Raw genomic sequence first — 27,000 nt, 5'->3', positions numbered from 1 at the left:
CCAGTGGCTAGTACCTGCCTGCTGTTTTCCCATCTGATCATGCAGCAATGTAGGCAGTGATCAAGGGAAGCATTAAGTATGGGCCCCTCTTGGGCTCCCTACAACCTTGGGGCCCATCAACAGATGAGCCCCTTGTCCTCCCCTTTCGCCGGACCTGCTCCTCCCACTATATAACTTGGGCCTCATTTATCAACGAGCTTATCACTCAAAACTACTGATAAATGTAACTTTTTATGATAAATGGTTCTCCAGCCAATCAGCCCCCAACTTTCATCTGTTAGAAGTCTGTGGCTTTCTGTTGCCTCCATTCCCTTCCTCACATCATGTCACTGCCCCGGTCACATGCGGCCCTCTCCTCACTAACACATCCCTCATCTCCTGATATACTCTGTGCTGCTGGGGGACCCTACTCCTTCCACTATATAACTCTCAGTCTGTGGCTTTCTGCTGCATCCATTCCCCTCCTCACATCATCGGCTCTATTTATTAACATTATTTTTACTAAAATAATAAAGTGAAAAAGGGTGTTTTGTGTTTTCACACCCTTTTCACATTATTTTAGTTTCACCTGTAGTTATTACAGGGCAATTGGAGTAGAATTAGTAAAATTCTACTCCAACCCCTAGTATCACTTATTTTTAGTAAAGCAGATCGCATTTCCCATAATTGTAATGGGAAATGTGATCCGACCAGAGTTACTAAAAATAAATTGTAAAAAAATACCGGGGGAAGCCCTGTGATAATAACGCCACCTGGAGGTGGCGTTATCCAGGGTCTCCCCCGGTTACCGGGCTCCCACTCTGCTCTAACGGGGAGAGCAGAGCCGGGAGCCGGTACCAGTAATCAGCTGTGTGGTCTAAACAGACCGCAAGCTGATTACTGTAAAAAAAAGAAAAAAAAATTGAAACATTTTTATTTTCCTTACCTGAATCCAGGGACCGGTGATCGGGCCTCCGGTGATGGCTCCTCTCCGGTCAGCTGGTCTCCCATAGTAGACTTGGGCCCGGTCATCAGGTGATCGGGCCCCAGTGCAGTATGGGAGATCACCTGATCGGGAAGCCCGGAGAAGATCACCGGAGGCCAGGAGGATGCAGGTAAGTGTAATGAAGGGAGGGGGGGTCGCGGGGGCGGGGCTTAGCGTCGGTGGAGGGGTAGTAGCGGTGGTCGGTCGGCGCATGCGCGGGCTCTTAGTCGCGGTATTTTTTCCGAAAATACCGCGAGTAGAGTGCGGATGAGATCCGCAGGGATAGAGCTTTATCGCAAGTTCTGTCCCTGCAAGAGATTTATAGTAAATCCCTGTGATATTGCCTGAATTCGCAATGCGAATTCACTCGGTAATATCACACTCCAATCCGCATTCAATATGCGGATTGTAGTAAATAGAGCCCTCATGTCACTGCCCCTGTCACATACAGCCCTGTCCTCACTAACACATCCCTCATCTCCTGATATACTCTGTGCTGCTGGGGACCCTGCTCCTCCCACTATATAAGTCTCAGTCTGTGGCTTCCTGCTGCCTCCATTCCCCTCCTCACATCATGTCACTGCCCCTGTCACATGCAGCCCTGTCCTCACTAACACATCCCTCATCTCCTGATATACTCTGTGCTGCTGGGGACCCTGCTCCTCCCACTATATAACTCTCAGTCTGTGACTTCCTGCTGCCTTCATTTGTAGTGAATGTCCCTGCCCTTAAGAGCTGACAATTAGATGCTATGAAGATACAGTAAATAGTAATAGGAGCCATTTTATTAAAGTGCTATTGGGGTACCCTGAGTTGGTCTCCTCTGTGTAGCTCGGTGACTTAGTAGGGATGTGTAATGGGCTTTTCCCAGTTACTTACCAGAAATCTGTTCCACTTTAGAAGCCCCCATTACTCTCGTCTTCTGGCAGAACCACACACAAATACTGCGCTGTCCCTATTTCTGTGTTATGTGATTGCAGTCACTTCATCATTGGGTACAATGTTATGTATTAAACCACCTCCGAGCCCCCATTAATTTACTGTCCATAAGCACTCCATAACTATGCGCACAAGTGATGCTTCTGTATGCGGCCATCCTGACGGGATTCATGCCTGAGATATAGGGTGAGAATGTGCTTTCTTGTAGAACTCGGTGGGTGCCGTGAATCCTGTGTGTGGCTTTGCTGCATGTAGCTAGTTTAGGTCTTTATTTATGCACACTATAAAAAAATACTTAATTAAAACACGCACTGGAAACTGATAGATTGTTCTTTATGTTTTATTCCATTTACCATAAAGTCCTGGAGAGGAGGTGATTAGGTTATCCCAATATGTGCGGCAGCAAATGAGGGCTCCTCTAAAATCCTGTCCATTAACTGTATTAATATGGTTGTAAGGGTTTTATCTTTGCACCAAGGGGAGGGCCATAGTCTCGTTACTGGTGACAATCTGCTCAGCTACAGAAATGGCGTGTAATGGCGGAAATAAAAACCACAGCAATTACAAGGGAATCGCTGCACGGAGCAGCCACAATGACCTACATAAAATATACCATTAAATAGTTAATATACTGAACATTAAAGCTGCAAAATCAATAACATAAAATCCGGAGATGGAAAAAAAAAAAGTAAAAAAAACTGATCTAGAACAAAAACACCATAGAGAACTGAGCTCTGAGCACGGCCTGAGCGATGAACAACACTTATATCAGGGGGAAGCTCTATTTCCAGGGCAAATTTGGACAGAGAAACAAAAGCAGTTCCACCAGTGACCCCCCTGCATCCCCAGCATAAGGAACAGGGTGACGTGACGCCACTACTGATACCTCACTTTGCACGCAATGAAGACTGTAAGCTCCTCAGGCGAGGACGCAGCTCTCATGGGCCATATTTCTGTTCTACCCTTTATTCCTGTGTAGTGATGATTACATGAAGTAAATAATACGGAGTATGAACACACATATACAGCGAGATCGTGGATGAATAGGTCCTACCTGGGTAACGATGCATACTGACGCTCTATCCCTTCATAACTGAGATTGCGGGCTCCTCCCGGGGATCGCGCTGGTGCCTGCAAATATAAAACATTGAATTCAATAAACACAGAGCGGCTCATGTACAGCTGGACACGAGTAATCTGCTAAACCTTCTATCGGATGAGGTGTTGTCATGTGTGCAAACCACTTATCATACTAACATAAAATAAAGACACTGAGACGTGGATTTGGCAGATAACTTGATGGCGATTTATTGGAGCAATAATAATAATTATTTATTATTTATTTAAGGATGTATGGTGGCAAAGAAAGGACGGCCAGAAATCAGCCAAATCTGCTATGCCCACACACAAACAACAAAAGGCATAGCAGGCGTAGATCGCCCAGAGTGCATACACATAACCATGTAACTCATATCATCAACAAAAGGTAACGCTCACCCCCATCTTGACTTCCCACCCGTTTAGGTGGTGATACTGCCCCCCGTTAGGTTGGTACAGCCAACTACCAGTCAACGAAGGGAGCGCCCTTAAAACATAATTGCACCCGGACTGGTGACCTGCCGTTCTTTCCCGCCACCCAAAACCAAACCCACAACATACCAAAACTTATAGGGGAGGGACGGTGGGGAATCTGGAACAAAGAGGCTTTGGCCCACACTTCTAGCCCTTTATATAATGTTCCTGTTACAAACCCGCCCCTGCTTGCCATAGGCTAACTCCAACAAGTAATTTGCATACATGCCGGCCCCCATCCTAGGAGGTTTAAAACACCTCTTTTCTTATGTAATCTTTCGGTTTCTCTTCCTTTAAAAAATACACAATCACCTGCGGATGCTTTGTACGATACGCCAGGAGATTACAATATCTATGCGCCAGGAGAAAATAGCACAGGCACTACCCTAGGATATAACCACAGCTTAAGCGCCAGGATATAACCGCAGCATATACGCCAGGAAATAACCGCAGCATATACGCCAGGAAACAACCGCAGAATATGTACCAGGATATAACCGCAGCATAGGCGCCAGGATATAACTGCAGCATAGATGCCAGGGTACAACCGCAGCATAGGCGCCAGGGTACAACCGCAGCATAGGCGCCAGGATATAACCGCAGCATATACGCCAGGAAACAACCGTAGAATATGTACCAGGATATAACCACAGCATAGGGGCCAGGGTACAACCGCAGCATAGGCGCCAGGGTACAACCGCAGCATAGGCGCCAGGATATAACCGCAGCATAGGCGCCAGGATATAACCGCAGCATAGGCGCCAGGGTACAACCGCAGCATAGGCGCCAGGGTACAACCGCAGAATATGTACCAGGATATAACCGCAGCATAGGCGCCAGGGTACAACTGCAGCATAGGCGCCAGGGTACAACCGCAGCATAGGCACCAGGATATATCCGCAGAATATGTACCATGACATAACCGCAGCATATACGCCAGGATATAACCGCAGCATAGGCGTTATCATAGATACCTATGTTTTTGTAACATTTGTGCCTTGGAGTTGGTATGACTTCATTTTTTGTATCTATTGAAGCTGCAGGATTGTTTTTGCGCATCAAAGTTTAACTCATTCCAAATAGAATACATTTCTTCTCAAGTGAAAGAAAAGCATTTATCACCTGCGGTTTAGAACCGGCGGAAGCTGGATGAGAGATACGCAATGCGACGTACGCCAATTAGCGTCCACATCGTCATGTGCTTTCTGGGACACAACAATCAAATCTGACTGATTTTGAAAAATAGCGACGTCTGCGGCCTTATTGCTGGCGTGGTCCCCGTGTATAAGGGAATGATGCTACGCTATATCCTCAGATGATACTGAAAGCCAAGAGGCAGTCGCCGGGGTGAAAGCACTTCAGCTATTAACACTCAGCTAGAACACTACAGCCGCACTCCAGTTTGTTTTCCAAGGAGTAACCTTCGCTGGCGGATGCACAAAGCACTATGAAAAGCCTCACGCAGGGAGGGCAAACAGCAGGACTAGAGATGCTTTTAGGCCGCTTTTAGCTCTCTTCCCGCTTTCACCTGCGCGACGAGAGCCGAAGCTCTGAGTGCCTAGTTAAAAGGAGTCTATTAGTCGTTTTTTCCCCCCTTTTTCCTCTCAGTAAAAGCAGAGGTCTCACTGAGGCAATTTCTGTGTCCCTGCATTAAGAAACGTTCCTGTGTCTGGGCATTGCCTTTGTGAGGGAATATGTTATAAGAGCTCTCAGTCGCCTCCCCGTCTCCGGATTAAAGCCCCAGCCTCAATCAGCGCAGTATATGGAAGGTGCATTAGGACATAAGTACTCAAAAGAAGTAACCGATTTTTTTTTTTTCTTCCTAAAGGCTGATTCCTAATTGAGAATAACCTTAATGGCTTTTCCCACATGCGGGCATGAAAGACGTGTGCTGGGGGCACCCAGAGGGCATGTGGGCGTTTCAGGTTACTTTTGGACCCGGGATATTAAATGCAGCTTTCACTAAGTGTAGAACCTACAAAAAACAAATACAAAAACCACCAGGAAAATGAATTCTTATTACACCACTAGAAGAAAAGTTGCTTCATATTTTGTCACCGGGGGGTTTGGGGGCAGCAGAAATTTGTTCTCAGACTTTTTGTAATGTAAATCTAGTACACTAACTAATACTATTACCATGTCCATGACACGTTTCTTTGACAGTAATCTGGCTCATTATAATATAATACTGTTCTATTTTATCAGCCAGTTTCTGTATTTATACTGAGGTGTCCTTCTGTTGGGTTGCAGACAGGAAGTGTGGTATGCACAGGAGAAAAGTCTTACCTCTAATCCTCTACTGTTATCCTCATCAGGGAACAGCGGCGACATTTAGCCTAGTGGCAACCTCATAACCCCCTACCGCCCCCTCCATGACATGGACATGCCCCCTAACACGGTCCTGGCACTCACAATGCTGGGAGGTGTGGTAATAAATTGCTATTTGCCCCATAGATGAATACACAAGCAATATTGTACCACCGTTGGCGGATACCTGTGCGTCTGCCAGATTATAGTCAGAGGTATCCGCGGAGGGTGGTACAATGGCGGGAGGGAGAGTGCAGGTGAGTTCACTAGGTTTGTATAAGGAGGGGGTATTTAAGCTCGTTGGATACAGCTGTCTTTCTTTATGGCAGATCCCTGAGGAAGGTGGTGTAACACCGATACAGCTGTCGGATTGGGGCTGATACACATGTATCGTTATGGACTATGCTGGTTATGCATGGGCATAGGCCCTCATTCAGAGCCGCTCGTAAGCGGCCGCTCGTTCGTTATGAGCGATGTTTGCACATCTGCGCATGTGTACGGATTTTAATACGCATGCGCGAACCAGTCAGTGTGGCTGAAAATTGTTTGTTCGCTAAATAGCGAATGCCTGCTACTTTGAGTGACAGGAGGAGGCGTATGTGGGTGGTAACAGGGGAAGGTGCTTGAAAACGGGGAGTGGAATTCAGAACGCAGGCGTGCTTAAAGGTCAAAACGGGCGTTTTAAGGGAGTGCATAATTAATCCAGCAGCATCATTGACCACGTCACTTGGTTTTTTTTAACTCAGAACTGATCGCAAAATAGCGGTTGAAAAAACCAACCACAAGAATAGCGAGCAGTTCATACCCTGGTCGATGTACTCGAATAATCTAATAAATAGCGGACATGACGTATGGTGCGAGCGGCCAGGGGGCGTATTTTTCAAAATTACAACCGCACGTTTTGCTCGCTCGTTCAGGCTTAGAGGCGTGAATAGACCGCAAAGTGCGAACGGTTCATTTGAATAGCCACCCCTTTTTATAAAACGAACAACCGCAAATAGCGAGCGGCTCTGAATGAGGGCCATAATGAGTATTCATTATTTTGCTATATGCTTTTGGATTCATTGAAACCATTCATGTGTACCCCACTGCTTAACTTGACCTCATGCTGGAACTAGGTTTATCTTACCTCTAGGAAAGTTAGATGACTGACTGTGTCAGTCGGGATACATTTAGGAAGCCGGCGGCCGCAATCCCGACCGCCGGCTTCCCGAATCCACTATCCCGCCTAGGGATAAATGGCCGGCGTCTAAAATATAGACACCTGTCATTTTCCCGGAGCCGGGAGACAGGCACCCAGCATCACGATTGAAGGGATGCCGGGCGCCGCGAGCGGACAGCCGCGGGGGGGGGGGGGGGGGGGCGGGAGGATTAGGTTTAGGGCATCCGGGGGGGGAATTAGGGTTAGGCTCCCCCCGGGAGGGTTAGGCTAAGGGGAGGGAGGGTTAGGGTTAGGCACCCCCAGGGGGGGACTTAGGGTTATGCTTGGGGGAGGGTTAGGGTTAGGCACCCCCAAGGAGGGTTGGGTAGGTTAGTATATACTTACCTTAGGGACGATCGGGATTTCCAGCGCTCTCTGGCTTCCGCTGCTGGGCTCTGCTGTTTTGTCGGGCTGCCGCAGCAGGGTATTGAACTTCCGGTCGTGCGGCAGCCGGCTATTCATACCGAATGCGCGTCAGTCACTCAAAAAAAAATATTTTTTATATTTTTGCATAATGCAGTGCTGGTCTGTCTTCTCACGGGTCCCTGGTGGATTTGGGGAATTTGTCACTATTACATTCATTTGGATCGAGCACCCGTCTATTTGTTGATAAAGTGTGTTGCATTTCTCTCTGACTTTACTGAGGAGAGAGGGCACTTTATGTAGAGGAACAAGATTTAACCCCTAGGTATTTGGGAGCATAAATAGGTTTTAGTGCAGCTGTACTTACAGGGTTAATATTTGGAGTTTTATCTGTCAGCCTATTAGAATCAGTGAGGTCATAGCTGTGGGAGGAGTTTGTGTTACTTAGACCAGTGTTGGGCTCTGCCTCTTTTCTCTTGGACTTTCCCTCCCTCCGTCCCCAATTGTCAATTTTTGGGTGGCGGGTAAGTGCGTCAGGACGGTGGTTAATTTCACGGCAATTATTAACAGGTGCAATCTGCATAAATGTACGCTGATTTTACCCTACTGTGGGCAGGTGCACTGGCCGGGCGTTTGTTCGAGTGCACTGGTGCAAGATTTGGAGACCCTAATAATGTTACTCTGCACGTATGATGGAGGATAGTGGAACTGCCTTAAGTGGATTTGGCCATTTGTCTGATGTTGATCTGTCTTTCCGTCACCAGCAGTATGAGATTTGGTATTTTAAATAAAAGCTGATCAAGTTTTTAAAGCAATAAAGTTGTTTGTGTCTATATTTTAGATAAGTTAATGATAAGGTTTATGGTTACGCTACACTGAGTTATAGTTAGGCTCATATATAATGATAGGGCGTTTAATATATATATATATATATATATATATATATATGTTATATATATATAATGTATATGCACATCAGCTGTTTACAGCACAATCATTTCTTGGAGCTATGCAGTCAGAATATCATACACAAAAACAACAGACGCGGGTAAAAGCACAATGTACATCTGTGACAGACCAGCTGCCCGGCCTCCTAGCAGTTATGGGCAAGTTAAATCTTGGAATATATGAATACATTTGGTTTGGATGGTAAGATGCATTAACCCTTGCTATGTAACAGTCTTAAAAGACGTTTCAACAGGACTGACATATTCACTTTCTAAGATCGCTAAACCTTATATGCAAGTACTGTAATGTTACAAACTATGAGCATTGCTGGCATGCAGGGTTGGACTGGCCCACAGGTGTGCAGGGGAATCTCCTGTGTGGCCCCATTACCTGAGGATCCACGATTAGCCCCCCTGCCATCAACGTAGGCAGTCCTGATCCCTCCTTTATAAAGGGGCGCTGTTATTTGCTTTTCCTCTCTCATAGTTGGCTGAGTTCCGCTGTGGGGACTGTCCACACCCCTTATGGCTGGGACCCTACCACTACATTCCCTGATGTTGGGTCCACAGGGTATTTTAACACTGCAGACATGTCAGGGGTACAGTGTGTGCGGGGCGCACACCATACACCGCACCCACTTACCTCCAGAGTCCCACGTCGGCGCCAGTAGCTGCTCTGTGAAATTCGCCTGGAAAATGGCTGCTGCACCATTTTCCCAGTGCCCAGAGTCTACTGGTGCGGCAAAAGAGGAGGAGTCCACGGACTGAGACTGCACATGGGCCTCCTACTCTCTTGAAACACCCCTGGGCCATGTGTATATTATAATGTCCCAGGAATGAATATAATGATGTTTGAAGTCGTTGTGCGGTATCATGTATACTTACAGTACATGTATTTATATGTACACAGTGCTGGACAGAGACTGTAGCTCATTCATTTCAGTCACTGCCCCATTGCAGCATACAGTCTAGAGCAGGGGCGTCTTTAGAGAGGAGGGGGCCGTGTGCATCCCCCATCATGGGCCCCCTCCTCTCACCCCGGCAGCCGGCCACCGCAGAATCAGTAGACTCTGGGCACTAGAGTGTGCCCAGTATCTACTGCGCATGTGCAGATCACCGGGGAAATGGCGCAGCCTTTTCCCAGCATTTTCCTCACAGCGCATTCGCAAAAAAACAGAAAAATGGTAGCGGCGGCCATTTTTCCGGTGTTTTGAGCAGCGCTGAGAGACCCTATGAGGGACCCCGGACATGTAAGTTTTAGATAATATGGGTGCAGGGTGCACCCATTATAGATGCTCCCCTGGTCTAGACTTCCTAACATACAAGCACACACATCTCAGGGTTCATTTTGTCAGAAGCCAGTTAACCTACCAGTATGCTTTTGAAGTGTGGGAGGAAACCCACGCAAACAAGGGGAGAAGATACAAACTCCACAATGTCCAGTGCTGTCAGGCAGCAATGCTAACCACTACGTCACTAGGCTGCAAATAATGTGCAAATAAAAAAGCAGCGCCAACATTTGTAGTGGTTAGTATGGGGGGGATTAGCGGTGTGCCACCATAAGCCATAAACCTAGTTAAATGCGAGTTGGCATGTGCCCTGATAAAACATGGTTTGTGCCCGCTACATGTTACAGGATGAAGCATTAACATCACTGTGTGGCATGATCCATTACTGACATATGTGAGATAGCCGACACAACTCCCAACCATACACTGCAGAGAAAACCCCAAATACCATGTAATACTGAAGGTCTAAAAATAACCATTGACCCTTGGCGTCTGATGGTCATCCCTAATAAGATACATAAGAAGAACTTGCTGTACAATGGAATGACCTCTCGCCTAACTCTACACCAGTCCGCTAATCTCTGTGTCCAGCATTACATGGGCGGGAAAGAGGCAGAGTGTACAAAAGTCACAATAAAGTCCAAAGCACATCTATTAACATTATTTTTACTAAAATAAAGTGATAAAGGCTGTTTTGTGTTGTCACACCCTTTTCACATTATGTTAGTATCACCTATAGTTACTACAGGGCAATTGGAGTAGAATTAATAAAATTCTACTCCAACCCCTAAGTATCACTTATTTTTAGTAAAGCAGATCGCATTTCCCATAATTGTAATGAGAAATGTGATCCGACCAGAGTTACTAAAAATAAATTGTATAAAAATACCGGGGAAAGCCCTGTGATAATAACGCCACCTGGAGGTGGCGTTATCCAGGGTCTCCCCCGGTTACCGGGCTCCCACTCTGCTCTAACGGGGAGAGCAGAGGCGGGAGCCGGTACCATCAGCTGTGTGGTCTAAACAGACCGCAAGCTGATTGCGGTAAAAAAATAAATAAATAAAATTGAAACATTTTTTTTTTACTTACCTGAATCCAGGGACCGGTGATCGGGCCTCCGGTGATGGCTCCTCTCCGGTCAGCTGGTCTCCCATAGTGCCCTGCTGCCCGGTCATCAGGTGATTGGGCCCCAGTGCAGTATGGGAGATCACCTGATCAGGAAGCTCGGAGAAGATCACCGGAGGCCAGGAGGATGCAGGTAAGTGTAATGAAGGGAGGGGGGGGGTCACGGGGGTCCGCGATCGCGGGTGGCGGGGCTTAGCGTCGGTGGGGGGTAGCAGCGACGGTGGGTCGGCGCATGCGCGGGCTCTTAGTCGCGGTATTTTTTCCGAAAATAGTGCGACTAGAGTGCGGATGGGATCTGCAGGGACAGAGCTTTATCGCAAGCTCTGTCCCTGCAAGGGATTTATAGTAAATCCCTGTGATATTGCCTGAATTCGCAATGCGAATTCACTCGGTAATATCACACTACAATCCGCATTCAATATGCGGATTGTAGTAAATGGAGCCCTAAGTATTGCTTGGTTTAGTACTTATGGCAGAGGTTCCCAAACTCGGTCCTCAAGGCACCCTAACAGTCCAGGTTTTAAGGATAATCCATGCTGACCACAGGTGACTTAATGAGTACCTCAGTCAATTTGATTTAACCATCTGTTCTCAACCATGGATATCTATAAAACCTGAACTTTTGGGGAGCCTTGAGGACAGTGTTTGAGAACCTCTCGCTTATGGCCTAAATTGAGTAGGAGGGTTTTTCAGTCATGTTTACATGATCCCCAAATTACTGTGCCCAGAAACGTTCTTCATCACAGATAAGGAAAAGGACAATGGAACGAGCACCCTCTGATAATAGCACCACCTCACGCTCGTCTACTGTGTGCAGAACAAGAACAGCTGATGTCCTTCCACAAAGTAGGTAACACCCCAAAGAGGAGCCTGCTCCACCCCTTACCTCATAATAAGCCTCAGTCTGCTGAATGCTGTCATACTTGGGCACTGCCCACATGCTGAGATGCCCATACCATACTTGGCAAGGAATGACCTTTCACTGCCCAAATCTTCCTATCAACCTGTGCAAGCTTCTGCCCACCAGCCAGCGCCACTATGGATCTGTATCGTGACAGAAGAGCGTTCTGTACGGCGGCTCGGCTGTTCTGTAACAGTACAGATAATACCTCAAAATGGGTATGTAGTAGTTATGTCGGCATTCAGAATGCAGGCACCAGAATGTCAACATGGTGGAAATGTCAACAGTGCAGGTTTAGGGCTCTAACAATAGAAAAATGCCGACTGTCAACAGGCCCATTGGTGATATTGTGTCCATCGTGACATTCTGAAACTCTAAATAACTTACCACACCCTGGAAATCAACACACTTAAAAAAGAAGACAACTCAAAGGTAAATAGGGAAATAAACTGTCCTGGCGCCATATAAAGTTTATACAGTCACTCAAGGTCTTACATCGATAGCTGAGGGTCCAAACTTTTATTTCTTTTATCCACTTTCTAATCCTGCTGGAGGTTACGGATACCAGTTCCTCTATGTAGATGTGTCCGCATACATCTCGCCTCCGTGTGTATTAAATAGCCCTTGTAGTCGCACCATGCCGTAGTGCGACTCAGTAGCGCCAATCGTATTTTTGTGCAACTTGTTACCTCAAATGCGTCTTTTTCAAAAAGTGATGCGAATAGGACACACGAGCAGCTTCTGCTGAATAAAATGTCATGCGGCATGCCTATATTCTGTGTGCGACTGCGAGTGTATCTGCATGCGGCATGCCTATATTCTGTGTGTGACTACGCTGTATCTGCATGCGGCATGCCTATATTCTGTGTGTGACTGCGGCTGTATCTGCATGCGGCATGCCTATATTCTGTGTGTGACTGCGGCTGTATCTGCATGCTGCATGCCTATATTCTGTGTGTGACTGCGGCTGTATCTGCATGCGGCATGCCTATATTCTGTGTGTGACTGCGGCTGTATCTGCATGCGGCATGCTTATATTCTGTGTTCAACTGCGGCTATATCTGCATGCGGCATGCCTATATTCTGTGTGCGACTGCGGCTGTATCTGCATGCGGCATTCCTATATTCTGTGTGCGACTGCGGGTGTATCTGCATGCGGCATGCCTATATTCTGTGTGCGGCTGTATCTGCATGCGGCATTCCTATATTCTGTGTGCGACTGCGGGTGTATCTGCATGCAGCATTCCTATATTCTGTGTGGACTGCGGTGTATCTGCATGCGGCATGCCTATATTCTGTGTGCGACTGCGGGTGTATCTACATGCGGCATGCCTATATTCTGTGTGTGACTGCGGCTGTATCTACATGGGGCATGCCTATATTCTGTGTGCGACTGCGGGTGTATCTGCATGCGGCATGCCTATATTCTGTGTGCGACTGCGGGTGTATCTGCATGCGACATTCCTATATTCTGTGTGCGACTGCGGGTGTATCTGCATGCAGCATTCCTATATTCTGTGCGCGACTGCGGCTGTATCTGCATGCGGCATGCCTATATTCTGTGCGTGACTGCGGCTGTATCAGCATGCGGCATGCCTATATTCTGTGTGTGACTGCGGCTGTATCAGCATGCCTATATTCTGTTTGTGACTGCGGCTGTATCAGCATGCGGCATGCCTATATTCTGTGCGCGACTGCGGCTGTATCTGCATGCGGCATGCCTATATTCTGTGTGCGACTGCGGCTGTATCTGCATGCGAAAGCTACGGTACAGTGTCACAGCCGCTGACACTGTAATGTAGCATTTTGCACTCAGATCGCTTTGCGAGTAAGACAAATTTTAAGGGAAGAAGTCACATAAAAAGACGCTCTGCACTACCAAGTCTCACGTGTTATGTGTGATGCCACTTGCAGCACACGGAGGATACATGTATGCGGACACATCTCTGTCTCATCCACAAAATGATTCCTCCAGAAAAATGTATATGGAAAATGATGTAAAGAGAAGACAACAGCCGCAAACAGCAGAAGTTCACTTGGGAGGATTTAAGGTTGGCGCCTCTAGCCTCTGACGTGTTCGTCACTGCAGCCTAATGCCCTGTAGATAATGTTTAGGAAGTTACAAAGTGCATTGGACTCACTGTTACTGTAGCCTGAAGAAAACAGACACACAACCTCAATACATTCATTTTAATTAACCTCTCCCACACACCAGTAGAACATACCATATATGAAGACTTTAAAAAGTTAACAAGTTTTCATTGCTAAAGTAAATCTAGCAAACACGTGAGATGCACTTAATATTACATTTGTCTGCCGCCCACCCTAGAAATGTTACAGCTGCCATTTTAATTATGGGCTACTAATAATGTTCAAAGTCTGCACGGACAGAATAAGGTTTGTGGGGCACCACATATAAAAATTGTCAATATGACATGCTGGGCGATATTTTTGAAAAGTGTAATGTGTAAATACTCCCAGCACAACAAAATAAACACACTATAGTGGCCCCAGATCACATTATGCCACACAGGAACCCCAGATCACATTATGCCACACAGGAACCCCAGATCACATTATGACACACAGGAACCCCAGATCACATTATGACACACAGGAACCCCAGATCACATTATGCCACACAGGAACCCCAGATCACATTATGCCACACAGGAACCCCAGATCACATTATGACACACAGGAACCCCAGATCACATTATGACACACAGGAACCCCAGATCACATTATGCCACACAGGAAACCCAGATCACATTATGACACACAGGAACCCACAGTTCACATTATGCCACACAGGAACCCCAGTTCACATCATGCCACACAGGAACCCCAGTTCACATTATGCCACACAGGAACCCTAGATCACATTATGACACACATGAACCCCAGATCACATTATGCCACACATGAACCCCAGATCACATTATGCCACACATGAACCCCAGATCACATTATGCCACACATGAACCCCAGATCACATTATGCCACACATGAACCCCAGATCACATTATGACACACATGAACCCCAGATCACATTATGACACACAGGAACCCACAGTTCACATTATGCCACACAGGAACCCCAGTTCACATCATGCCACACAGGAACCCCAGTTCACATTATGCCACACAGGAACCCTAGATCACATTATGACACACATGAACCCCAGATCACATTATTCCACACAGGAACCCCAGATCACATTATGCCGCACAGGAACCCCAGATCACATTATGCCGCACAGGAACCCCTGATCACATTATGACACACATGAACCCCAGATCACATTATGCCACACAGGAACCCCAGATCACATTATGCCACTCAGGAGCCCCAGATCACATTATTCCGCACAGGAACCCCAGATCACATTATGACACACATGAACCCCAGATCACATTATGCCACACAGGAACCCCAGATCACATTATGCCACTCAGGAGCCCAAGATCACATTATGCCACACAGGAACCCCAGATCACATTATGACACACATGAACCCCAGATCACATTATGCCACACAGGAACCCCAGATCACATTATGCCACTCAGGAGCCCCAGATCACATTATGCCACACAGGAACCCCAGATCACATTATGACACACATGAACCCCAGATCACATGATGCCACACAGGAACCCCAGATCACATGATGCCACACAGGAACCCCAGATCACATTATGCCACACAGGAACCCCAGATCACATTATGACACACATGAACCCCAGATCACATTATGCCACACAGGAACCCCAGATCACATTATGCCACACAGGAACCCCAGATCACATTATGCCACACAGGAACCCCAGATCACATTATGCCGCACATGAACCCCAGATCACATTATGCCACACAGGAACCCCAGATCACATTATGCCGCACAGGAACCCCAGATCACATTACACCCCACAGGAATCCCAGATCACACTATGCCACAGTGTCCCCACTCTGGTAAGTTAGCTATGTGTGGATGCCCCAAGGCACCCATTGTTAATCGGCTGAGAGTTTGATTACACACTGCTAAAGATTGATAACAGGGCTTAATGAGTTAAGTGTAATGATCATTCAAAGCAAGATAAGAAGGATTGTTAAATACAGCAAGTATCAGTGATAGTGATTCGCACTGTCAGGTGCAGATTAGATTATATGCTTTGTGAGATGCACAGAATAAAGGAAATTAATTTTAGACTTTCTTGATTTATAGGAAAATTACATTTTAATTTTCCATTTAAGAAAATGTCCACTTTTATAAATTCCGACTCATGTAAAATAATCATATACCCCAAATCCATTTTTTGGTGATTACTCCTAATTACCTCTGCTCTCTGGCTGTTGCGTCTCTAACTTCCAGCCGACACTGCAGCAGATTAATTCCTTCATCCTGAGCCTAATGCTGCTTGGCAGTCGCATAGAAGCGGATACCCAGGGACATAACTAGAACTGAAACCTCCCAACTTTTACTGTTGGGGAATCCGGGCAAGTGCACATGAAAAGGAAGTGTGACCATCATAATCAATGCATTGGCCCGACCTTGTCCTGTTCCCCTCCCCTAAACAGACCATTTGCGTGTCGCATGTACAATGGCTGGCACACATGGCACCCATTCACTGTTAGGTGCCTAACCCTAATCTCTCCCTGGGGGTGCCTAATGAGCACACAATTCTGTGAATTAGCAGCTCCACCATTTTATGAGTGACAGCAATCTCACTCTGTGAGAGTGCTGAATCTGCAGTTAACCACAGAGTGTGATGGCATACCATATCTGTATTGCGCAAGGAACAAGTCCATTAAGGCGTCAGCCTAAATAATCGGAATTTCATTGCTTTTTTAGTTTGAGTGGCAGAAATTCAGTAGGTTTTGTGAAATTTCAGATCATGACTAAGAAGCTTTAATGGGACATGTGAAACTGTAAGGTTTTTTGTCTATGGGATTTCATTTCTTATTTATAATTTATTAACAATCAGGGTTTGGAGGAGCAAACCGGACCACCTGCAGGGGAGAAGGGCAACAAAATGGTACACAGCGTGGGTGGAGGAGGGGACAGCACACAAAAGGTGTTTTGAGGGTTCAGAGGGAGAGACGGCTGCGGGGGTGGGCTGCTGGGGTGCGGAGCAGTGGCAGCAGTGGGGCAGTGCACAGGGGCATCAGCGGGCGACAGAGGGACTCAATGGCACTGGGCATGATTCTGAGAAAAATAAAATAAATAAGACACAGATGCATGGACGTATCAGTGAGATCCATCCATCCATGCATCTGTGTTAAAAATTGAATACGTGTAAAATAAATAAAATAAAAGAATGACATCCCCGCCCCGAAGCACAACCAGCCCCGGACTTTTTAGAGCCAGTCCTGGTTGTCAAAATACAGGGAACAAAATACATAGGGGTCCCCTGTATTTAGCACAACCAGCAATGGGCCCAGCCGATCCAGTCCTGGTTTCGGAAATACAGGGACAAAAAGAGTAGGGGTCCCCTGTATTATCCATAACCAGCACCAAGCTCTTTCTAGCGTGGGAGTAATGCCACAAAGAGGGGAACCCTTTCACCGGGTCCCCCAAACAAAGCATTAACGCTGACCGCTAGTCAGCCCAGGACAGAGATCCCTGGGGACCCCCCCCAATAAAGGGCCCTCCCCCCTCTCCAGGGCACCCCAGGCCTGGGCTGATAGCCTGGGGCTATCCCCGGCACCCCTGGCTGCTGGGTGCCGAGTTGATTGTGTAGTGCAAATAAAGAGTTAAAATATTGTCTTTTGCAGGTTAACTACAGGTCCCAGCAAGCCTCCCCGCTTGCTGGTACTTGGAGAACCACAAGTACCAGCAAGCGGGGCATTAAGGGCACGCTGGTACCTATAGTACACCTGCAAAAGAAATATTAAAATAAAAACATTACACAGAATGTTTTAATAATTTACCTGGGGGCCGGCAGCCTTTAAGCTCTTTTACATGACTTCCCCGGTGTCTTCCATCTTCAGGAGCTCTTAATCGCTCCTTCTCCTCCGTCGGGCAGACACCCGCTGCCTCGCACTGGCTTATATTATAAACCAGCATAAACGGGCGAGCCGATGACGCAGCGAGTCGTGATCGGCTCGCCGCGGCCATCTTGAATTTAAAAAATGGCGCCGCGATGCCATTTTTGAAATGGGAAGCCAGCCGCGCTGCAGCCCGCTGCCGAACTCTGCAAGGTAATATCCACGTCCCTCCCGCGTCACGTCTGCTGCGTCCCATGTCCATGCTCGCCGCATCTCGCCGCACCTACACTGGAGGTACCTAATAAAACAAACCACAAGTCCTAATTCGTCCTCTGCCCTGAGTTATGTCTTCCCAAAAATCCCCCATAGCCTAAAGCAGAAAAGTGGTCCTAACTGAGAGTGGCAGAAAAAACAGACAGATTAAACTTTAGATTGTTCCCAAATCCTCATTCTTTTACTTATTTGTCCTGAAACTTGGAACGCAGCACCGAGCGACGGTTCTACCCGTCCATACCTAATTTCAGCTCAGTACATTCGATAGCTTTTGAGACGTAGCCCCTAAACACCATGCCCCCATCTCAGGAATTCTCTATGGGAAAATTCAGTTTATTCAATTCGTGACTTAATATAACGTTACGATGGTGCCCTTATAATATATATATATATATATACCAGTTGTTTATATAGCGCCAGTGTATTCCGTTGGGCTTTACAATTTTAATATCAGTATATAAGTAACATATTATGTTTATACGCAGCGCAGATATAAATCGCTCTATTCCTGGGATATTCAGCCGCTGGTAGAGCACACAATTGCGCTGTAATGTCTGCTCTGCTAATCCAAATTAATTTGCCTTTAATCTATTTTAAGCTTAGTCAGACCTCAAAACATGTTTCTGTGTTGTAACATCTGCGCGGAAACATTTTATTATATTTTCAGCATTCGCCAGGAGAAGAAATAACCAATAATGAAACGCACAGCGTACTGCACCTGCCTACACTCCGCAATAGATGAAATAAGGGAGAATAAAGCTCTCAGAACACGGGAAGTCTCCTCTTCAGGAGTATTGTAGCAGTACTTATGGAAAGTATTGTTCTGAAAAGATGCGCACTCCGCCGTTCCCCTGTGCGCACTCCAGTCTCCGCTCGTACTGTGCGCACTTCCATCTCACCTATATCTGTGGTGGGTCCTTCAGTGCACTCTACGTCCGCCTACGCACATTGTAATTCCTCTGATGTACACTCCACAGTAATATGTAGTATACTAGACCTTCCACTTATGTGCAATCCAATTCCCCCTCTGTATTCCCTCCCTCCACCAGGCTCAGGAAACCTGTGATGGAAATAGAAGCTGGCAGGGCAAGCTGTGACTTGTAGTTCCATTGCAGCCAGAGAGGCACAGCTCTTCTATTATCTATCTACATTCTCTGACAATCTGACAATTTAGGCTGTTTGCTTGTTGTTATGCAGATTATAGAGTTATTATGGCTCCACCATTTATCATCTAATACTATGAAGGTACCGGGATGCAGTCGGGAAGCCGACGGACAGAATACCGACCGGCGGCTTCCCGACTGTCTAATCCCGGCAAGGGGTTAAATAACAGACACCGAAATCCCGACGCCTGTCATTTTACCTATGCCGAGAGCCCAACACCCGGCTTACCGAACAAAGGTAAGCCAGGTGCGGACAGCCGCGGGGGGGAGGGTTAGGTTTAGGGTTCCGGGGGGGGACTTAGGGTTAGGCACCCCCCCCCGGGAGTTTAGGGTTAGGCTAGGGGAAGGGAGGGTTAGGGTTAGGCACCCCCCAGAGGACTTAGGTTTAGACGGCAGGAAAGGGGGGGGGGGTTAGGTTTAGGCACTTAGAGGGGGGATTAGGGTTAGGCACTTGGGGGGGGAAAGGTTAGGGTTAGGCACCCCTAAGGGAGGGTTAGGGTAAGGGGGTAGAATAGGGTAGGAAATACTTACCTTGGGACGATCGGGATTTTCACTGCGGCCGGCGGTCAATCATACTGAGTCCGAAAGAACTTTCTGCAGAACTATCAGAGTGTTTTTGTTAAAAAGAGGCGTAAAATGACTGCAGTTATACGTGTGAATTGGACGCTTCCCACACTCATTGTCCCCATCCCCTCACGTGTCCACGTTCAGTTGCTGCAACGCAGACACCCCCATTTTTACCTTATGTGGAGAAAGTGAGGGGAGAGGTTATTTTTATCAGCTAAAACATGGTAATGGGATATAATAAATGCTTTGTAATTAGCCTTTTCCCTTGCTTGTGTCTTCAGGTTGCTATAAATGATTTACAGCGGGATGTACTAACACTAACATGCAGTCAAACCTCCGGAAACTGCCATCTTCTAAAGTATCACCGTTTTTCCCATATGAAACATTCTCCGGTAAGCAAAACTTTCAAAAGATTGAGCACGACGCAACGCCATCTATAGACAGTGGTACCTAATAAAACCTGATGGGCTCCTTTTCAGATAACTCCCTGAGAGGGATCCAGTAGGATCCCTCGCACTGTCCCCCGCGGTTTGGGCATGCGCAGAAGGACTCCTGGGTCATAAACTTGGACATCCTGACACCGCAGAGGACAGCGTTTATCGGAAGAGCCGTCCTTTGCTCTTTTAATTGCAAATCTACATGCACACGCCATTAATAAACTACGCTATGCATGTAATAAGTGGTGGTATGTGTCACATACAGGACGGGATGCATCAAGGAGAAAATTGTGGTCAGACCCCGATAATGCGGGTTTAACCGCATTTCTCATATGCACCAAGCTTGGCTGCAGTGGGTAACTCCATCTTGCTGATGACGGTACCCATAGAAGCCTATGGGCTTCTCTCCTCTGATTGAGGGATCCAATCGGATCCCTCCCAGCACCTCCCCCCACCCCCCACAACGCGTGCATTATAGACCCGGAAGAAGTTCCTCCATCGCAAAAGGCCGCTCTTACCGACAGAGCGGTCCTTTGCAGGGATCGTCACACCTACCGGCCACAGTATGTGATTCTTGATGCATCCCACCCGTAGTGAGCAGAGAGGCTTTGACATGCCCCTGATCTCCGTCTGCACTGTAACTAAGGAGTACATTTACTGACGTGAGGGTTTATAGAAGTGGAGATGTTGCCCATAGCAACCAATCAGATTCTAGCTATTATCTTCTAGAAGGTGCTAGATAAATGATAAGTAGAATCTGATTGGTTGCTATGGGCGGTATGGAGTCGGGAAGCCAGCGGACCTAATCCCAACAGCCGGCTTCCCGACTGTCATATCCCGGCAAGGGTCTAAAGACAGGCGTCGATATGCGGGTTAGGGTTAGGCACCCCCGGGGGGAGGTTAGGGTTAGGCACCCCCCCGTTGGACTTAGGTTTAGGTAGCGGGGAGGGGGGGTTAGGTTTAGGCACAGAGGGGGGATTAGGGTTCGGAACTGGGGAGGGGGGGAGTTAGGGTTAGGCACCCCTAAGGGAGAGTTAGGGTTAGGGGGTAGAATTAGGTTAGCTAATACTTACCTGAGGACGATCAGGATTTCCACTGCTGCCGGGATGCTGGTGTCGGGATTCCAACCAATCATACTGATTCCCTATGGGCAACATCTCCACTACTATATACCCGCACTTTAATAAATGTACCACTAAGACTTTTTGCGTAACAATCAGCCGTAGTTGTCCAGCCTCCAGAGAGATTTTGAAAAGGAGATAATGATTTGTAGGAGAACAGCTAAGAAAATGGCTATCGGATATATTCTTAAATTCACTTAACTTGACTTAATAAAAAAATATAGAGAAAGAGAGCAACCACGTTCTAACAGGCACAAAAGAAGAGCACAGAGCTGAGATTCAGCCAGTATAAAATAAATCAGTGATTTATGGCCAAAGCCAATGTAGAAATCTGTTTCTGAACTATCTATGTGGAGTTTGTATGTTCTCCTATGTTTCTGTGAGTTTCCCCAGGTGCTCCAGTTTTCACCCACCTACAGGCTAGTTAAATGGATTCTAGCCCAAAAAATAAATGTAGTCTATATGTACAGTATATGTGTGTGATAGGGAATATACAGTGTAAGCTCCACTGGGCAAGCAGGACTGGGCATGGACTGATGTGAGTGACATACGCTGTACAGCGCTGCACAATATGTGTGTGTACATGTGATAGGGAATATAGAGCGTAAGCAGCACTGGGCAGGGACTGATGGGAGTGACATACACTGTACAGCGCTGCACAATATGTGTGTGTACATGTGATAGGGAATATAGAGCGTAAGCAGCACTGGACAGGGACTGATGGGAGTGACATACACTGTACAGCGCTGCACAATATGTGTGTGTACATGTGATAGGGAATATAGAGTGTAAGCAGCACTGGGCAGGGACTGATGTGAGTGACATACACTGTACAGCGCTGCACAATATGTGTGTGTATATGTGATAGGGAATATAGGGCCTGATTCAGACTCGCTCACAAGCGATGGTCCCCCAGTGCGCATGCGCCGCCTCCGGCGTGCGCTTGCGCGAGACCCATCCAGCGACGACTGCTCCATCAACACGGGTCTCGCTACAAGATGGGGCGGCTGTTGATGTTGATTGACAGCTCGCCCTGTTTTTTAGGCGGTGAGAGGGGGTGGCTGCACAAACGCAGGAATTCCCTTAGGAACGACTGGCGTTTGTGGCCGACCCTACTGACATCATCTATTAGAGCAGGGAGTCCACTCGGGCTTGCGAGAGCCGAGACCCTACCACAGGGTCTCCTCCCAAGCCCGATGGTCGTGACGGGTTGCAGGCTTAGCGAGCGGCCTGAAGAAAAAAAAAAAAAAAACGCCCATCAGACCTGCGAGCTGCCTCCGGCAGCGAGCGGGTCTGAATCAGGCCCATAGAGTGTAAGCACAGTAACATAACAAAATAAAATAGACACTTAAATGACTGAAATAAAAAAATATTCATGGAAACATTAAGGGGCTCATTTATCAATAATCTCATACTGGCCAACGTCCCATCAACTAAAATCCTGGCCAGCTCCTTTGTTTTACATCTCTATTGGCCTCATCTCAGAAAAGACTGATCTACGAAGTGATAGGACATGTTGTTAAGACATTTCTTAATAAATAGAGATTGGAACTTATAACTTACGTGGTTCCTTTTACAAAGTGCTCATCTATCTAGAGACTCGCATGTTAATACGGCTTTTGTTGTACACTTGTTAGTAATATCATGAGGGAAACTTATGAATATTGAGCATTACATAGCGTTGCATTACTGAGCGACAATACAGGACTAATTACGGTTACGGCACATTAATAATCCCCCAGTTATCCCGTCTGCGGGAAGGTTCACCAAACCCTGCCGCTTTCTCTGCGTCAGGCAACAAACAAATGAGAAAAGTTTCAAAGGAAGTATTTCTGCCCTGACATCGCTGGATGTTGTTTCTCAAAAAGAAAATAAAAAGGGCACCGCTGGCCGCCTGCGCTGGGAGATGGCGTTACCATGGAAACACTGATCGTGATACAATCTTTCATGTAGCCAAATTCCACCCCTCACATCTGACAATCTCTCTGTAGTAGCGTCCGGCACTGCAGAGCCTGATAATGAGGCCTTGGCGGGTCTATAGGGAGAACGGAGGAAGCCTCTCTGCCAGAGACCTATAGCTGTGGTAAATGTAGGGGGGCACACATGTTACCATGCTAATGGGTGGTGGGGAGAGATGGATGTGAAGGGAGTTTTGTTTTTGTGCTGGTAAAAGGTCATCGCTGACGGCGGACAGCCCACTGATTCCTGCCCTCCAGCAAGTCTCTGTCTCATACTTACCTACTTATCATGTCAGGGAGAGGGTGAAAGCAGCACCTATGAGCACGGCGGTAAAGTGGACGGTACTGCTACATCTGAGAGGCGTTTCATGATTTACATACAAATGTAAATGAGCCTCAAAGCGATTAGTAAGATCTATTTGTTGATGAAAACACACTAATACTTCAGAAAATACATGTAACCATAGGGATCATGGGCCCTCATTCAGAGCCGCTCGTTAGCGGCTGTACGCTCGTTCCGAGCGATGTTTGCACATCTGCGCATGCGTACGCGTTTTAGTACGCATGCGCGAACCAGTCAGTGCGGCCGAAAATCCTTTGTACGCTATATAGCGAGTGCCTGCTATTTTGAGTGACAGAATGAGGCGTATGTGGGTGGTAACAGGGGAAGGTGCTTGAAAATGGGGAGTGGAGATCCGAACGCAGGCGTGCTTAAAGGTCAAAGCGGGCGTTTTATGGGTGTGTATATTTAAAACAGCAGCGTCATTGACCACGTCACTGGGTTATTTTATAGCCAGAACTGCACGCAAATTTGTGGTAGCAAACACCAACCACAAGAATAGCGAGCAGTTCATACGCTGGTCGATGTACTCGATTAATCTAATAAATAGCGGACATGACGTAGGATGCGAGCGGCCAGGGGGCGTTTTTAACAAATAAACGAGCGTATGTTTTGCACGCTCGTTCAGACTTAGAGGTGTGGACAGACAGCAATGTGCGTACGGATCATTTGAATAGCCACCCCTTGTTTTTAAACGAACGACCGCAAATAGCGAACGGCTCTGAATGAGGGCCATTGTGCCTTATACCCAATGCAGGGACATGCTACTTATGATCCCAATGCTACACATAACTAGGCCCAATCCCAGAGGAGAGATGCCACTGACTGGAGGTGGGGGCGGGGCCCGGTGCTACACATAATTAGGCCCAATCCCAGAGGAGAGATGCCACTGACTGGAGGTGGGGCGGGGCCGGTGCTACACATAATTAGGCCCAATCCCAGAGGAGATGCCACTCACTGGAGGTGGGGGCGGGGCCGGTGCTACACATAATTAGGCCCAATCCCAGAGGAGAGATGCCACTCACTGGAGGTGGGGGCGGGGCCCGGTGCTACACATAATTAGGCCCAATCCCAGAGGAGAGATGCACTGACTGGAGGTGGGGGCGGGGCCTGGTGCTACACATAATTAGGCCCAACCCCAGAGGAGATGCCACTCACTGGAGGTGGGGGCGGGGCCCGGTGCTACACATAATTAGGCCCAATCCCAGAGAAGAGATGCCACTGACTGGAGGTGGGGGCGGGGCCCGGTGCCACGATTTGCAAGTCAATTGTTGAGGGGGTGGGACCAATAATGATGTGATTTGCTAACAAACACGTCATGTTGGCCCCGTTTACACGCGATTCGTAGCATTATCCTCCCCACAGTGCCCACTTCGTTAGGAAGCGGGCAGGATACAAGGTGACTACCTACACTTCCAGGGGTGCTGGGGACTGCGAGCTTATTCGGGTGTCATCTGCAACTTCCCGGAGAATAGGTCAGTTTGATTGGAGATCACAGTCCATCAATGGCTTTCCGATGATGGTTAAAAACCATCGACTAGACCCGCAGGGATGGGCAACCCTGCTCCAAACCAGAATAGATGGGAGAAGGATTTCTAAAGCCCAAGTGCAAACCCTGAAATGACTGGTTGTTATCATCTATACTGTGTCACACTGAGTTGGACTTAACTAGTAAAACGATATGCAGGTTTGTAGGTCGGCCATACACCTTCGGCGCTGATCGCATAACTCATGTGCGTTAGAGATAATCTACCTAATTCGGAGGTGGACACACTGACGATGTTGGACGTAGTGGAGCGATTTTTTGCTATCGCGCTTACATCTAAATGCCCCCATACATCAGAGATTGATTGCAGCAATCGTGCAATTTGCAATCGATTGTGTATAAAAATGCAATCTGCAATCGATTGAAAAAGGGAAAGATTTTTATAAACAATCTATTGCAAATTGCACGATTGCTGCAATCAATCTCTGATGTATGGGGGCCTTTAGTCTCACCACGCATGCATCCCGATTGTGTCTGTGCAGAGTCGCAGTTATAGATATAGCGAGGGGTTTTAGTAAAGGGATTAAAGTGGAAAATATTTTTAATAAACGTGTGTAATGTCACATCCACATGTGTATCTAAGTGTAGTCACTACAGAGGAGGAAAGTGTTTTATACTGACAGTGGTGCTTAAGAGAATGGAAATGTTCAGTATCACATAGTAACAATCAGCAATTAGACATAATAATTATAGCACGCGTTAAACAAAGAAAGGAAACATCTGACTGGCTATGGGAAATTAACGCTATGGGAAATTAATGCTATGGGAAATTAATGCTTGACCTGTATCAATAAATATCTGCAGCTGTCAAAATTATTTTTTTAAAGCCATAATGTATATTGTACAAGGAAGAGTGTGTGTGTGTGTGTGTGTGTGTGTGTGTGTGTGTGTGTGTGTGTGTGTGTGTGATTACTTTCTGTGAGTGGCAATCAATCAATCTGAGGTTGCTCGATGCACCCTGTCATATTTTCATACTTGTATGTTTGAGATTCAATGTTATTACATGGATTAATAAATAAAGTGCCGTGTAGGAAGCAATATGCTACAGCGCACGTTTTTAATAAAAGCAATTAACTCAGTTATTAGAGATCTATATTTGCAGCGACCAGGCTGATCTTCCTCGCAAAACGTTTCTCTGCTGCCATGCTCTGTCAGTCTTTACATTGGGTGCCTGTGTCTTACCGTCTCCATTATAACATACTTCTAATTACACATAAGGTTAGCGGCCAAACCACAGCAACGCACATCTCTTCACTTATCTCATAATATCTCCCAGATCTGCGCCTCTCACCCACATGCATCACCTGCTCCCAGTCCCAGTTAAAGGACTGGGCCTGATTGAGACCCACTCGCAAGCAGGTCGATGGCCGGCCAGTGCGCATACGCGAGCCCCGGAGCGAGAGAGAAATTCACTCGCTCCGGGGCTCACTACAAACGGGGCAGCTGTCGATGTTGATCGACAGCTCGCCCCGTTTTGTAGGCGGGGAGGGGGTGGCTGGTCAAACGGAGGCGTGAAGGAACGCCTGCCGTTGAGGGCGGCACCAATGACATCACGAGTGATGTCAGTAGTGAGCTTCCGGCTCTATTAGAGCTGGATGCTCACTGGGGCTTGCGGAAGACAAGACCCTACCACAAGGGTCTCGTCGCAAGGCCGATGGTTGCGACCATCACGACTATCACCTGGCCGCTCGCAAAACCTGTGGGTGGTCAACCACAGCTTAGCGAGGGGCCAGGAGGCCGTTTTTTAAAAAAAAGCGTCCGCCCTGATACAGAGCGAGCGCTCGCTTTTTGTGAGCAGCTCTGAATCAGGGCCTGTATTCGGGCTCCACCCACTCTGTGGAACGCCCTCCCTCACACAATGACTTTCCTCTAGTCTGAAAAACAGGCCAGTTTCCCTGTTCTCGGACTCTATTACATAAGGCCAGTTTCCCTGTTCTCGGACTCTGGGGGAGATGTATTAACGGCAAAATGCGTTAAAACCCCCGAAAATGCAGTTT

The 27,000-nt window shown here is 47.2% G+C and overlaps 1 protein-coding gene across 1 annotated transcript in view; it reads right to left on the bottom strand.

Moving 5' to 3' along the window:
- PARD3B (par-3 family cell polarity regulator beta) overlaps positions 1-27,000 on the bottom strand; it is a gene marked incomplete at its 5' end in the record, with an annotated part of 561,662 nt that overhangs the window by 140,725 nt on the left and 393,937 nt on the right. The window contains one exon of the mRNA XM_088449492.1: positions 2,958-3,034. Coding sequence (XP_088305618.1) covers positions 2,958-3,034 — 77 coding nt within the window. The remainder of the gene's footprint in view (positions 1-2,957; positions 3,035-27,000) is intronic.

This window comes from Taudactylus pleione, unplaced genomic scaffold, assembly GCF_031769625.1.
Source record: "Taudactylus pleione unplaced genomic scaffold, aTauple2 ptg000486l, whole genome shotgun sequence".
Classification (NCBI taxonomy): domain Eukaryota; kingdom Metazoa; phylum Chordata; class Amphibia; order Anura; family Myobatrachidae; genus Taudactylus; species Taudactylus pleione.
Note: the sequence above shows the minus strand (reverse complement) of the source record. Positions and strands in the feature narration are given on the sequence as shown.